The following is a 16472-nucleotide window of genomic DNA, read 5'->3' as shown; positions in this document are numbered from 1 at the left end:
ATTTAAGGTAGAGCTGTCAAATACGATAAAAAATTCATATAAGAAAAACCATAAATGTAACTCAAATAAAGTGAAATCTTAACCAGTCATACACAGAATATATTGTAGTAGAAAGTATGAAAATTTTATTAAAAAATAATATCGATGAAAGCCTAATTTAAAAAAATACAAAGCAGATAATGATTTTTACCGTAATTGGAAGATAAGCATTTATTTTCTCAGCAAGTTTCATTCTCTCACCCTCTTCACCGTATATGTGGATCACGAAACGGTTCATCTTACTGCAAAGTCTGCATATAAAACCCGTGATCTCAGCTTTATCCGTGCTACCCATTTCAATTATTTATTAATATTTACTCTTGTTCGTATGGCACTTATCGACACCCTATAACCCAATACACACGTCAATATCTTCACACAAAGATTTATTCTATGAAATCGCACAAGATGTTATGCTTCTTTCAAGATTGTTTATCATACTTCTGGACAACTAGCGCTACCAGCACTGTATTCTTCTAGTACTCCCCTCCTCCTACTCCTCCTCCTGTACATACATATAATATAGCTTATGAGTACATATGTATATCTTTTTTCTTGGTACATATTACCTGATATTACATACAAATTAGGCACACAATACAAATATATTTAATCAAATGAAAATGTATATGAATTATATCACAATTATAAGAAGGAATGTTTATGTTTGAAATTTATAACCAATATTTCATTATATTAGAATTAAGGATTGTACAATGAAAGTCTTAAAGGTTATAATTAAAGCAAAAGAATTAATAGAATTACTTTCTTAAATGATATTTTTGACATTAATTGTTCCCTAGTACATTATAAGATTTAATTGGTATAATATAAACAAAAGAAAAATAATTTCATTTATTTCATTTTCACTCTATTTAAACAATTCAGAGTTATTGTTTGATAAACTTTAAAAAATGTATTATTAGCTCTTTAATATAATATTTGTTATTTGATATTATTACTTCATTTATTAATGTATTTATAGTATATTTATAGTAGTCATTATCAATAGTATTGTTATGTTATAAGTAAATTTCTAATTGTGATTTTTAATAAGATTTATGTATTTAGTAACGCTAATTATTGATGTTAATGTTTCAAAAACAAATATAAAATAAATTATATATTATCTTAAATAAATTTTTAAGTCCAAAATAATTAAAAAAATATGAGGTTAGAAAAAAATTGAGGCTAGACTTTTTCATTTTATACATCATTCGGTTAAATGAAAAAAATAATGTTTTATTTTTTATGTCTTATTAATGTTTAAAGTACTGATGGGATCATTTTAAATATCACATTATTTCAATAAAATATGGCGGCGATCAGCTGTCTTCTGTCATAATGACATTCATATTGTTAAGTAAAAGATTACAGTTTTCTAGGAATAATTTGGATAAAGATATTTGTGAACTTCGATAATAAAGTGAAGTAGTTTATGATTATTATATCATTTGTCTATAGGTATGAAAGATTTTAAAAAAAGTAGAGGAAGATATTTACTATTGCTCATCTGAAGTGAGCGGCAAGTGAACGCAGCTGCGTAAAAAAGCAATATGGTGTCTAACGAATTAATCAAGTGTTGAGAGGATAATCAAGAATACAAATGTTTAATAATATTACCAACTTTTGCGATGGACGGTGGTGAAGTTGAGTGATGAACTTGACGTGATTAAAAGCCTTTTCAGAGGCTAAAGGAAGAAAACCATGTGCGATGTATGTGTTGACTTTCACGACCTTCTGCTCTCCTGTAAGCAAAATGTGTACTATACCTTTCATGTTAACCTAATGTATTATGCTGCATGTTGTAAATTTTGATTTCGTATCAACAACTAATGTCCTAGTATAAACAATTTAGTAACAAATTGTTGTAAAAAATCTACCAGATTCATAATTACACTTAACTTTTTCTATTATAAAAGTCCGTTTATAACATTATAATTTATAACCTTATTTGCCTATGTATGATTTTAAAATTTATCAACTTATACACGAACACGCTTCAACGTTAAATATACAAAATAACAAAATATTAAAATATGTTTTATATTTTCAAAAGTCGTAATTAGTAGTAAAATTGTACGACACATTAAAGTAGATAAATGTTTGATATATAAGAAATAATGATAGATTAGGATAGTGATACATTAATCTTATTTATATATATTTATAGCAATTTTATTTAAATTTTCGTATTGTTTATTGTTTGTTTATAATATATATCCAGATGATGAAAGATCATCGAAGGAACAAGATGGATTGGCAACACTTTGTATTTCGGATGTGGACACTACATTACATTATGTTAATCAATGGGTACAAAGGTCTGATTCCATTTTTGTTTTTTATAACATATAAACCAAACATTTGAATCGATATAAATACTTAATAAGATTGTTTTACTACTATTTTAATACAACTTGTTTTCTTTTATTTTTATAGACAATGCATGTGCTGCTATCGAGAAATAAAAAATTTTGATCGATTTATACGATTAACTCAAAGTGTTGTATTATGTACGTTACAACAATTACAAATTATACAACAGAATGGTCAACAAACAAATGTTGGGAAAGTATCACCCAAAGACGAAAAAGAAGAAGGAAAAACAGATGAAAATAAAGTAGAAAACTCAGATTTTACACAAACAGAAACAGAAACAAAACAAAATTGGTCTCAACAAGATAGAGAAAAATTGTATCATCTTCTTTCAAAAATATTTTTACTAAATTTTCCTCTTTACATTGCAATGAAACATGGTGGTGCAATTAATCCATTAGCTCCAATAAAAGTAATATATTAATATAAGAAGTATTGTTTTTTATCTATGCATTTATACATTATTTTTTATTATTTTAAAGGATGAAGGGGGATATTGCGAACCTCATGATCCAGAAGTGCCAGCTCCTTTAATTAGAGCAGTTTCCATATTTTGTCATCAAGGTGGTTTCAATTTAATGTCTGCTTGTTTTGATATGGAAAATACATTACCTGTTAGTCTTGCACATTCAATGGTTGTAGTGATTTGTAACTTAAAGCTTTGGTTGAATTATGGTAGTGTTATTCAGCTCTTTATACCATTACGCAGTCGTGTTATGAAATATATGTGTCGCTTAGCAGATAAAGAATTACGCACACCAGCAGTTAGAACGATGGCAGGTAAATTTTGGAATAAATAAGATTATAATAATTTAAGGCGTGTATTCTCGAGTTTAAATTAATAACCTTCTATATTTAGATTTCATGTGGAGTGCTGTAAAGGATCCTATTGACGCTGTTTTACCAAGCTTTGATCGTGATGGATTGGATCTAGCATTTAAATATTTTACTAGTACAACTTTAACTATGAGACTAGCAGGAATAGCTCAGATAAATGCTCATATCACTGCATTCAATGAACTTTGCAATAGTGAAACTGTCGCTGAAGTGGAACAAGTAGGCCATGCATTGGCTGCTTGGTTAACAGAAAATAATATAATAGCTCATATATTTGGACCAAATTTGCATGTAGAGGTTATTAAACAAAGTCATATTGTACTAAGTTTCTTAGCTATGGAAGGTAGAATTACATGTTCTGACATGGATACTATGTGGCAAGCAGCACAATTGAAACACTGTGGTCGCCCAGTATATGATTTATTGGCACCCTTAGTAAAACATTTGGCTCCAACTCCAGTTTTACATTTATACTCTTTATTAGGAAAATTGGAGCCGAAGGACCACACAGAACAAAGTTTATTCCTGGCATCTGCTTTGATAAAATTTATTTGGACAGCAGGTGGTTCAGGGTATCCAAGAGGTTTATCTATAAAAAACAGAGAAATTTTAAGAGGTAATAGTGGTATAGGTGGTAGCAGTACTAGTGATCCTAGTGGAATAGATGGAAGTAGTCCAGATGAAGATGAAGAAGAACCCAGTCCTGCTCCATCTGAAGGACCTTCACCACGAAAACAAGCAAGAGGGGATAGTAGTGATGGAGAAGGTAAGATAATACCTACCCATATATTATTAATATTTAATACTTTTGTCTTTAAATGTAAAACATTTTTAAATGACTTAAAACATAAATATTAATAGGTCCGTTTAAAGCAAAAGGTGTGGGCACAGCAGTTGTACAAACAAGCTCGAATGAAGGAGAAGATCCTGTAATAGAAAAATCTGAATGTTTTACTGAATCAGTAAAAGATTCCGTATGTAGTATACAAGATGATATAAAAGAAAAACAAAGTGGGTCAGATGCAGAAGCAGACACAGAGAAATCAAACACAGAAGAAACAGTTGCAATAGAAAAGAGAAAGAGGAAAGTATTAAGAAAACGGAAAAAACCTCAGAAACGTTCACTAGTTACTGCAGATAAGACATTAGAAGGCATTGTTAATGAAGAAAATAATGTGAAAACTAAAGAGTTAATGTTAGATATGAAATATAGGCCAGAGGACGTACTAAACAGTACTTTGGATACTGGTGGATTAGTTTCTATGGATGATCCAAAAGGTGTTGATGCGCTGGATCGTGTAAAACAGCAAGCAATGGCTTTAGATCCAAGTGATCAACAAGTTCCAACAACAGCAACACTCCTAAGAAGAGCTAACAAAAATAAATATATGTCATTAGTAGGCCATAATGTAGATCGAGCTCCTGACTCAGCAGATACTTCGCATGATGAAGATGATAGTGATGTAGCTGGTGTTCTCGGAGCACCCGATGGACCTGGAGCTGTTATATCAGAACTTGCCGGTTTAGTACATGCGACTGGACCTACGTTTTTACCTTCAGGATTAGATGAAATGCTTTCAGATGAAGAAGGATCTTATAGTAGCAGAATATCTAACAAAAGTGAAAAAAATATGGCAGATTTTGATGGAGAGGAAAGTGGATGCGAAGAGGAATTAGCTCAATTGGCTGCGCGTCATTTAACAGCTATACAAATGCAGGCTTACCATCCTCATCATTCTCATCCAACAATGACCATTAGGCGATCTGTTTGTCGCCCTCCACAAGTGAGAAGTATTCGCCAAACGGTAACACGTGTTAGTTCCCAATTCAACTTGGACACTGTATGTAAGCCTGGAAATACGTTATTATGGGATCTTTTGCAAGATGATAAAATTGGTCAATTAGGAGAAGGTTTAGCTCTGGAAGCCGAGAAAGCTTTATGCAATCTTCTTTGCTTCAATGTTGATCGATTAATACCTATGAAATTCATAGAAGGTTGCTTAGAAAATCTTGCAACCAATCGTTCTGTGGTTGTATCTTTAAGATTATTACCTAAATTACTTGCCAGTTTCCAGCAATTTGGTGCAATGGACGCACATACGATAACAACGTGGGCAGATCGTGAACGTGGAATGATGAAACACTTCTTTAATAATCTGAAAACATACACTAGTACAGGGCCAAAAAATAACTTATATTCCCATCAAACAGAAATACAAGTTCGACTACAGTTTTTATCTTCTATTTTTTCACCTTTAGGTTCACCTGATTGTTTTCGGCTAAGTCTCGAACAGGTTGACATATTATGGCAGTGTTTGTCACAAGACACAACATGCGCTGATGAACTTTTCAGTTGGTTGCTTAGTCAAGCAAAATCAACAGAGCAGCATGCACTTGGAATGGATACGCTTAAGCATTTATGTATGCGTAAATTACCAAGTTTACCACCCGAAACTATTAGTATGACAGGCCTTAGTCTTTTCCAGCAATTATGTAATTTAGCCCGTTTAGCTGCTGCACACTTGGATAGACCTTTAAGAGATGTAGATTCAGTTGGTATGGATTTCTTGTGGAGAATTGCATTAAAAGCTAAAAGCACAGATGTCAGTATGGCGGCTATACAATATCTAAATGGATATTACATGTCTAGACAATTAACTCAAGAGGCAGAATTTGTTTCACAATGTATGACTCATCTTGCTGCAGCTAGTGCTGATTTGGAAATGAACGAAGAAGCTAGTTTACGTTGCATACAAAGAGCTTTGTTACTATTAAGAACACATTTAGAAGCGTTCCGAAAACGCTACGCATATCATTTACGTCGCTGGATATTGGAAGGTAGAGGTGCTGGTAGTCATGTTGCTATGAGCACTTCAGAGAAAGGTCAACAGCTAAGAATATTTGTACAACCTGCGGGAATACCTGAAAAAACAAGTTTCACTCTTCTGAGTACTGATTATGTAGCTGATCTGAGAGCCGAAGTTGCTAAATGGTGGGATGATACACAAAATAATCAAGAGAAATCGACATCTACTACAAATTCGAATCAAAATAATGGTTCAGTATTAGGTTCTCTACTTACTGATGGGCCAATTAGGATGATTACACAAGGTCAAGAATTAACTATTGATTTTGACGAAAAGACATTACAAGAAATGGGATTTAAAGATGGTCAACTAGTGTTCATTTCTCCCGGTGCTGGTCGAGGTAATGGTACTGGTAGATGTAACAAACGAGATATGGATTCACCATCTCTTTTACCACCACCTCCTCGAGAATCTTTGCCGACATTATTATTATTACGTCCACAGTATTTTGAACAACTATTTACACTAATGAGAACTTTAAGTGCTATGAAAACAGTTGTCAAAGGAGGGCAGGAAATTCCTCATACAAAAGCACAGGTACTTTCAAGAAGAGTTTGGGACACATTAACGTTACTACCAACTAGTCCAACTTTATTGAGAGGATTTAAAAAACTAGGAGAAACAACTTTGCCAGAATTGTTAGATCCTGCTAGTCCTCAAAAATTGATGTATTCTTTATATATAGTTGAGTCGTTGAGTAGACATAGTACAACAAACCAAACTGCTGTTGTAAATTGTACATCCAGCACATCTGGTAATGAGGGTGATGGTGATACAGATGATAATCATGAAGACAAAGAGAAGGATGTTGCTTGGTCTACATTGTTTGTTCAGCATGGAGGTTTGCGTCATTTATTTGATATTTTTATGTCTGGATGCTTGGAACAAGGTGATGGGAGTGAGTGGCAGCAGGACTGTCTCGCTAGTTTACTAAAACAATTGTGTTATTTGGGCGTTGTTAAAGAAGAGAAAAAACGAAGTAAAGCAGATAAACTGCTTGTACCTAAACTGAGCGAAGTGATGCTTTCAATGATGAATGTTGAAGCTGTTATGTCTCGAATAACAAGTATATTAAATGAGGCATCACTACCAAGGGATCCAAATCATTACAAGACAGGACTTTTTGGAAGATCACAAGTTATACATTATACTATGGCTTTATTAGTTTGTTGGGTACATAGTGATGAAACAGTGAAGCAATATCTTTTTTCATCATCAGAACCATTTGGGAAAACTTGGTTAAGAAGATTAGTATTGGAAGATCCCGAACCAGAAGTAAGAAGAGAAGTTTGTACAGCACTGTATAGATTATGTCTAGGGACAACAGGATCTGAAGATGAAAATTCTGGTAATCCCAGTTTAATTGTTCCAATGTTAAATACATTGTTGGAACATCTGGTAATTGCCGAAGCAATGCAACCTTCCCATCGAAAACCAGATTTACCGTTGCACTTACATCCCGTACTTGATGATGGAAAAGAACCGTATGGACCTGCTTGTAGGGATTATTTTTGGCTTGTTTGCAGATTAGTTGATTCTCTCCCAGAAGAAGCTATCAAAGAAGGATCGGATGATTCCAATTTAACGATAGATCTTGAAACCCTAGCAATAAGAGTTATTGATTCAGTTTTAAATAGAGACCATCTTGAAACACGTCATAACACAGTGGAAGATGATGGCTTAGTTGGGTTATTAAATCTCACTTGCAATATCATGACACATAATCCACCTTGCAAACAAGGAAAGATTGGGCAAAATTTATTACATGAAGTATTCGATTTTCTATTTGCATTACCTAATCCTCGATCAAAACATGTTCCGAAATGTAAAAGTCAAGTCTCCAGATCAGCAGCTTTCGATCTTTTAGTCGAACTTGTAAAATCTGCACCAGATAATTATAGAATTCTTCATGAAAAATTATTAGCTCAACATAAACCTGGCCCTCATTCTCCATATCCATGGGATTACTGGCCACATGAAGATGGACGTTCTGATTGTGGATATGTAGGTCTAACAAACTTGGGTGCCACCTGTTACATGGCTAGTTGTATGCAGCATTTATACATGATGCCGCAAGCACGAATCTCTATATTAGGGGCTGATTGTAATAGAGCAAATAAACATCAACTCACATTAAGAGAGTTACAAAGAATGTTTGCCTATCTTTTAGAATCCGAGAGAAAAGCGTATAATCCTCGAAGCTTTTGTCGAGTATATACCATGAATCATGAGCCTTTAAATACTGGAGAACAAAAGGATATGGCTGAATTTTTTATAGATCTTGTATCTAAATTAGAAGAAATGACATCAGATTTAAAGAACTTGGTGAAGACATTATTCTGTGGTGTAATATCTAATAATGTCGTATCATTAGATTGTGAACATGTAAGTAGAACTCTTGAAGAATTTTATACTGTACGTTGCCAGGTGGCAGATATGAGAAATCTTTACGAAAGTTTAGATGAAGTTACAGTTAAAGATACTTTGGAAGGAGATAATATGTATACATGTTCACAATGTGGTAAAAAAGCAAGAGCAGAAAAGAGAGCTTGTTTTAAAAAGTTGCCACATATATTGTGTTTCAATACAATGCGATACACATTTAATATGGGAACCATGTTAAAGGAAAAAGTAAATACACATTTTAGTTTTCCATTAAGATTAGATATGTCTGGATATGTTGAGAAAAAACTCATGCCACAGCATTATCAGGAAGAAAAGAAGGCATCTGAAAAGAGAAAATCTGAAAGTGATTGTCAATCAGAATTAGACAATGATGATGCAGAAATGGAACATTATCAATATGATTTAATAGGTGTAACAGTTCATACTGGCACAGCTGATGGTGGACATTATTATAGTTTTATTAGAGATCGTACATCCCCTAATAAAGATAAATGGTTTTTGTTTAATGATGCAGAAGTTAAACCATTTGATCCAAATCAAATAGCGGCAGAGTGCTTTGGTGGAGAAATGACTAGTAAAACCTATGATTCCGTTACAGATAAGTTTATGGACTTCAGTTTTGAAAAAACAAATTCAGCATATATGCTATTTTACGAATGGTGCGCTGATCCTGGTGATCAAGCAAAAGAGGAAGAAGCCACTGTTTCTAGTCCAAATGGACGACAATTTTCTTCGTTAATTCATAAAAATACCAATAAATTACCACCATTGGAACTAAATAAAGAACTTGAAGATTGGATATGGCAGGATAACATGCATTTTTTACAAGATAAAAATATATTTGAACATACTTATTTCACATTTATGTGGCAAATATGTGGCTATATACCACAAACATTACTTTCTGTACAATCTGACATAACAGAAATGTCAGCAGATCTTTCCACGTCATTTTTTATGGAAACTTTTATTCATGCTAAGGAGAAACCGACTATGGTGCAATGGGTAGAGTTATTAACAAAACAATTTAATGGTTCGGCTGGTGCATGCGCTAGATTTCTTGAAAAGATGGCTGGAGATTCGTGGTGGCCAATTCAAATTCTAGTCAAGTGCCCTAATCAAATGGTAAGACAAATGTTTCAAAGGCTATGCATACACGTGATACAACGTTTGCGCGCTACTCAAGCACCTTTATATCTTCTTTGTGATGAAGAAAATGACGTAAATACTGTCGGTACGCGATCCTGCGTGACAAGATTTGTCAGAATGCTTTTATCTCTTATGGAACATGCAAAACAACATTTGAAACATCTTACTGAGTATTTCAGTTTTTTATATGAATTTAGTAAAATGGGCGAGGAAGAAACTCTATTTCTAATAAGGGTACAAGCTATATCAACTATGGTAAATTTTTATCTTGGACATAAAACACACGAATTTGTTGATGCAGTCAGTGAAGAAGAAGAAGAAGAAGAAGTTGTTGCTATGCCAACAGAGAAGTTGAGACCTGCTTCTTTAGATAAAATGATCACTTTAATAGCAACTTTGGTTGAACGCAGTAGAGGACCCGATCACAGGTAGTTAAATAAGTTTTACTTTTATTTAATGTAAAAACTATATTATATGTTTATATACATATTATATTTTCACTTTCCAGACTAGCATTGTCTCCAGCAGATCTTAGCGCTGTAGCAGGAGGTAAAGGATTTCCTTTTTTGTATCAGCAAACGCGAGATGTCATCAATCTCAACCAGACGCGAAATTTGATACAATCTTTATGTCGTTGGAATGATAGACTAGCAATACATATTGTAACAATGATATTTCAAGCTATAACAAAACATACAGATGTCTGCCAACCATTTTTCAAACTTCTGACATTGTTAACTGAAAGTTCAGGATTAAGTGGGTTGCCCTGTATGACGCAATTGATTTTAGGCAGAGTTTGGGAAGCAGCTAGAGTTGCTCCACATGGAGCACTAGAATGGTTAGCTTTAGCCGTTACAAGAAGCAAACTTGCACATGCTTGGGTATTACAAGGACTAGACACGTGGCTACAACATTTTCTATTAGAACATTCAAATCAAAGAGTTCGCTCTGCAGCTGCTTTTCTTCTCGTATCATTGGTTCCGTCAACTCATTTCAGACAAGGTTATCGTAGTGCTCATAGATTAGGTTTAGGATGCAATACATCTAGAGAACTACAATTATCTCCAGAAGCTACTTTAATTTTGCATAAAATATATACGGCACTTCTACGATTATTGCAACCAGCGAGACATTATATTGATATACAAACTCATGGTACAATGAAACTCACTGCCTATTTTGCATTACTTACATATTGTGTCATTTCTAAGACAGAAAAATTAATGGTAAGCATTGCATAATGTTAAATCTTAGTATAACTACTTCATTATATAATATTTACTTCCAGTTTGGACAATATTTGAATGATTTATGGGCACTTTTTCACCCAAAACTATCTGAGCCTAGCATTCCAGTGCATCATAATAAACAAGCTGTGCTATTGTTTTGGTACCACGTTTGTTCTGATTGTCCGGAAAATGTTGCTCTTATACTTCACAATCCTCATATAACTAAGAATATTGCATTTAATTATATACTGTAAGCATAATTTTATTTTATATGGTTATAAACGATCGTAGAATATTTTTTAAAGTTTTACATGTCTTTTTAGTGCTGATCATGAGGATCAGGATGTGGTATTATTTAATAGAGTGATGTTACCTGCTTACTACGGTTTATTACGATTATGCTGTCAGCAATCACGCACTTTTACAAGGCAACTAGCTGCACATCAAAATATTCAATGGGCATTCAAAAACATAACACCTCATCCTACTCAATATTCGACTGTAAGATTTCTACTAATTTAAAATCTATTTTGCTTTACTTATAAAAGTTATATCTAAAACATAAAATATATCTCTTTTTTTTATAGGCTGTGGACGAATTATTTAAATTAATGCAATTGTTGGTTGCAAGACATCCTGATCAAACAGAACAGGAAGAAGCTGAAATTGCATCGTTTAGGAGAGGAACTTTATCTTCGTACTTACAAGGATTAGATGGGCGATCATGTTGGGCTACACTTATTTCTGCATTTCGGTACAATATTTATAATGATATTTCTTTTTATTCTAATATACCAATTCGAAATACGAATTGATAAAGTCAATACCTTACAGTATCCTGATTGAATCAGATGATGATAGGCTTTATGTTGTATATAATGGAGGATTAAGTATGGCTTTGGAAGCATTTCATATGCTGCATATTATGTATCATGAAGCAACAGCGTGTCATGTTGCTGGTGATTTAGCTGAACTAATAGCTATTATTGTTGAACTTGTACGATGTATTAGAACTGCAAGAGATGGACCTGATGCAAGGAATATATTAGCGAATTGTAAAGAATGGCCAGATATTCTGCGGAAATTAGCAACATTGTTAAATACATACAATCCTCCAGATATGAGAAATCTTGCTATAGATCTTTTGAAAGAACTTGTGATGCTTGTTCCTGCTGAAGCGATCTCAATTTTGGCACCATTGCTGTCACACTGCCATGCAGCTCTTCAAGAATCTCACGCTGCCGTTCCACCTGGCCCGTATCTTCCAAGAAGATCTACTCCTCCAGGAAAGATGCCTACTCGACCTGCTAGACCGATGGTTCAAATGGCCGTACCACACTCTCAATTAGAGGCATCAAAAGGAGTAGATCCAGAATATGATAATGCTTTACTCGAATTTTATTTACCATATCACGAACTTATCGACGTAATGTGCAGATTAGCAATAAATAATGATTGTATGACAGATACATTAGTTAATCTGAGCGCTATGTTAGGATTTGAAGGTAAATATCATTTATTGTCTAAAATTTATAGAATTAATATAATTAATAATAGTATTATTTAATTACAGGTGTTCCACTGCACTTAGCTTTATTTCCTAGATTATGGTTAGATGTTCATGCTGCTACACACATAGACAGAAAACATATTGCATCTCTTCTTTGTTCTTCCTATACAGTGGATTATGTAGATGCTGTATTACTAGATGAAAGATCGTCATTAGGAATACCAGCAATTCATGCTTTTCTCAAGACTTTCTTTCCAAAACTTGCTAATCATGTATTGACTGAACAAACTTGCTTACTTATTGACAATTTAGTTAGTTCTATGGTAGCAATGGTGGAAGCAGTAGATATTCAAGCATCTGCACATAGATTAACAGGAGACTTAAGAGCTTTGGCTCTTGTCTATAATAGCAGTACAAGACTGAAACCACCAAGTAGCTTGTTACCAGCATTAGAAACGCTGTTGTCCCGAACTAGAGCCATTAAAGTGAAAGAATCTAATCAACAGGAAGTAGAAGCCCCTACGAAAAAGCGTAAGTTTATGGTGAATGAAAACAATGAAACTACTGACAAAGAGTTGCATCTACCAATCAAAGAACTTAATAAACAGAAAAACGTTTCAAACATAAACATCGAAGAAAAGGATAAAGTAGAAGTAAATGACATGACTTCCTCTGATTCTGGAGATGATAAAACCATATCAAGAAATAATATTCAAGCAGAAAATATTCCTACAAACATCAGTGAGATATCTCCGGGTTTAATTGATACTGTGACAACCAACAATTGTACGAACCAATTGCGATGTTCATTAACTAATGTTTCTTGGTTTGAAATGTTGGAAAAGACAATTCTCGACCTGCAAACTATTGTGCAATTGCAAACGAAAAATAACTAATTCTCTATGTGTTTTAACTGGTGCTTTTATCATAGAAGCATACAATACAGGATTAAGATTATGTGTAACTGTGTGATTCTTTAAAATAACAAGATGCAAATTCGTTAATACATTCAAGATCTAAATGGACAAAAAAATTTTAGTGCGTTTGTGTTCTGTAAAGAAAAAGATACATCTATTATATCATATATATGTATGTATCAAATGCGATTTATTTTCCAAATGTAGGTAAATAAGATATCTTTGTTTATTTAAGTTATATTAAAATATTCAAGAAAGAAGGAAAAACAAAGTATCAATTGGGGTTAAACAATTTTCATTTTATATGACAAATGTTCGTTAGTGCTGTGAGATTGTCCATCTTCTGGTAATGTGAACGATAATACATATAAATTACCCAATATTCAATACTAGGATTTGTGTAAAGCTTCAAATAATTTAAGAAATATAATCATAAACTCTTTGTTAAAATTATAATCGTTTTTCTGTGCTTATCTCAATATTGCAAGATATTACAGGGTTTTTTCAATCGTTTAACATAAAATATAAAATAGCATATTTTTCAATCAGCTTTCAAATTTTGTATGTTTAAATATTATTTACACATTAATCTATAGATTTCATTAATTTCTCATTGTAACATACTTCCATTATATTTTTAATACGTTTCCAGATAATTAATTGTGTGAATTGTGAATGAGTACTTTTATATAAAAATTGCACATCTTATTCAACATATCTTCCTAAACAAATTTACGTGAATGATTACACTATAAACTTTTTTATGTTTAATATAATAATAAGAGACATTTAGTTTTTTATTCAGAGAAGTGAACAATGTGCTGACAATTTTGATATAATTTCTGATATTTTTAATCGTTTTCTCCAAAAACTATAAAATCAGAATATTATTAATTATTAGGCAGTTGAGTTTTGTTTCACAAAAACAAAGTTTGATTTTCATTCAAATTAAGTTTTAATCATACTTTGTGTCATCATGATAAAACATTTATTTATAACTATTACAAGTAAAAAGTCTTAGTGTTTGTAATATCACTATATCACTTTTTCTATTCGTATAATCGCAGTAAATATATCTCACATCACCAATGAACAATTTCATTATCAAATTTTGTAAACATTCGTAAAAAATCGGCAAAAAATTATTTGAATACAATTTTTTTGTAACATGTAACAAACGAACCTGGAAACATATCCGTATAAATTGTTATGTATGCGCTTAATTTACGTGCACTGCTTTATTATATTTATTATTACTATATAATAATCGTGCGCTATTAAAAAAAGAAGGAAATATATATATATATTTATTATTTTCTTATTAATTCGTTACATAAACAAGTTACTTTGCCGCCATTTGTCAAATATTTTTTGAGAATTTTTGTTTCAAAAGATAGTGATATAATTAAGTTTTAAGTTTTAATTTTTTCAATATTTTTGTATTGGAAAAAACAAACGGGAACTAGAATTTTTTGAATAAGTCTATTTGTTCAGTAAAAACTAGAATTTTTAACAATAAATTACATATATTTCAAGAAATATATTTTCTTAACTATATCTAGATAAATAAAATAGTGTATCTAATTGATAATTTCATTAGAAATATTACATCTTGATTATTTAACAAAATATGTTTCTTGAAATGTTCTTATTTTTAATATCGAAAATATTGTTCTATCCAGCTCTATAATATAGCCTAGTACTTCATTTAAATATAAAATCATAATTTATTATACGTATATGCTTAATGTGCGAATATATGTATGCACATTACATATACGAACAGTAATCACTGATACGTTTTTCATCATAATTGAGCTTATTATCAGACAATGGCACTAAAGTATAACTTGTCCATATTGAAGTTCAAGAATCATCGCGCGCATTTTGGATTTCGACGATACAATAAAATAGCAAATTAACGAATGATTGGAAAAGTTAAAGCAATGAATGTTGATTACATGGTGTTCTTGTACGATATTCTTCTGTTTCGTTCGTCACATTAATGTTACTTAATTAATTAATGACCACATGTCGAGAAGTACTTCGTACAATTTTATCTACTTACGAAACATACTTTTAAAAAAGAAATCAGATTAAAGGATTAAATATTACAACATCACGATAGAATAAGTAACGGCTTTTTGGGAATGCATTTTGAAATGAACTACAGATTTTAGAAACAACTATCGAATAATTACATGATTATTATTAATTAACCTTCGTGACATAAATTCGATAAGTATTAATAATAATAACAATAATAATTAAAAAGAAGTAAAAAATGAAAGTGTGATGCTTAAGTCAAGGTTTCCTCGCGTAATTACTATTTTCAAGCACGTCAACATTATATATTAAAAAAATGTTCGTCCTTTCAGCTATCAATATTATTCTTTAGCGAAATGTAAAACAAAATACAAAGAAACTACGTTCAGTAGTTCTACAGAAATCTAAGTGAGTATCCATGTCACAAATTGTATTTCTAACATGCGACATACGTGTTTGTGATCAAAATACTGTGATTAGTGACGGTAGATCTATTCGCTGGTTTTGCAACAGATATGAATATAACAAGCGTACTATATACGCACATACGGTATAATGAATTTTTCACTAAATCATGTATTTTTAACTTTTATGTGCTGGCGGTGATTTATTGAGTTTAGTAAGATCGAAAATGTAGTAACCAAAAAGTAAAAAATGTATAAAAAAAGGCAAAAAAAGAAAAATGGTATAAAGAAGAGCATAAGATCGTGTAAAACTAATGCGAGAAAAAAAGCATTTACATTTACTTTTATTTATTAAAAGCGACGAATGCCTTTGTCTCATGAAACGCGTTTCGATAATCTTCACATATTTATAGATAAAACAAAAAAAGGAGTACACGCGATAGAACGTTCGTGCTTTCGAATTAATTCAATTCAGAGATGGTTAAGACTGTATAAAAAAAGGTATTTGAGGTATCCTACAATACTTTTGTCATTTTATTAACCTTCCGAAAATATCAGAACTATCTTATCAGATTTATATCTTTAGCATGCGTTTACGTTTATGTATTCATTTATATATTTAAGGTGTATAGTTTCTTGATCAATAATAAATAAAATCTTTTCATTTTAAATTTCCTATACAAGAACAA

The 16472-nt window shown here is 32.0% G+C and overlaps 2 protein-coding genes across 4 annotated transcripts in view; one reads left to right on the top strand and one right to left on the bottom strand.

Annotated features, from left to right (window-relative positions):
• The window catches only part of LOC117159331 (uncharacterized), a 3729-nt gene extending 1926 nt beyond the window's left edge, over nt 1-1803 (bottom strand). Inside the window, exons 1-3 of the mRNA XM_076624029.1 lie at nt 1667-1803; nt 481-544; nt 191-385 (exon numbers count right to left, since the gene is read on the bottom strand). Of these exons, the coding sequence (XP_076480144.1) occupies nt 191-334 (144 nt within the window). The 5' untranslated portion in view covers nt 335-385; nt 481-544; nt 1667-1803. The remainder of the gene's footprint in view (nt 1-190; nt 386-480; nt 545-1666) is intronic.
• puf (ubiquitinyl hydrolase 1 puf) lies at nt 1653-16472 on the top strand. Of its 3 annotated transcripts, none has more exons than XR_013059998.1 (13): nt 1653-1789; nt 2267-2363; nt 2482-2830; nt 2901-3198; nt 3278-4021; nt 4117-10105; nt 10186-10903; nt 10966-11156; nt 11230-11407; nt 11494-11660; nt 11741-12411; nt 12480-15787; nt 16000-16472. XR_013059998.1 is itself a non-coding variant. In XM_076624020.1 (13 exons), the coding sequence occupies exons 1-13, from the start codon at nt 1747-1749 to the stop codon at nt 13060-13062; spliced, it is 9951 nt and encodes a 3316-aa protein (XP_076480135.1). In that variant the 5' UTR covers nt 1653-1746; the 3' UTR covers nt 13063-13206. The 3 variants fall into 3 exon arrangements, 2 of the variants coding, with proteins under 2 accessions (XP_076480135.1, XP_033194951.1); XM_076624020.1 differs by lacking the exon at nt 16000-16472 and having other exon boundaries at nt 12480-12947; nt 13025-13206; XM_033339060.2 differs by having other exon boundaries at nt 12480-16472.

Source organism: Bombus vancouverensis, chromosome 14 (assembly GCF_051014615.1).
Source record: "Bombus vancouverensis nearcticus chromosome 14, iyBomVanc1_principal, whole genome shotgun sequence".
Lineage (NCBI taxonomy): Eukaryota > Metazoa > Arthropoda > Insecta > Hymenoptera > Apidae > Bombus > Bombus vancouverensis.
This window is presented reverse-complemented; position numbering and strand designations above follow the sequence as displayed.

Coding starts and splice junctions, on each gene's coding strand:
- puf (XM_033339060.2), top strand. CDS start 1,747: ATGTGCGATGTATGTGTTGACTTTCACGACCTTCTGCTCTCCT. Junction 2,364..2,481: donor GTTAATCAATGGGTACAAAG/GTCTGATTCCAT, acceptor TTATTTTTATAG/ACAATGCATGTGCTGCTATC. Junction 3,199..3,277: donor AGCAGTTAGAACGATGGCAG/GTAAATTTTGGA, acceptor TTCTATATTTAG/ATTTCATGTGGAGTGCTGTA.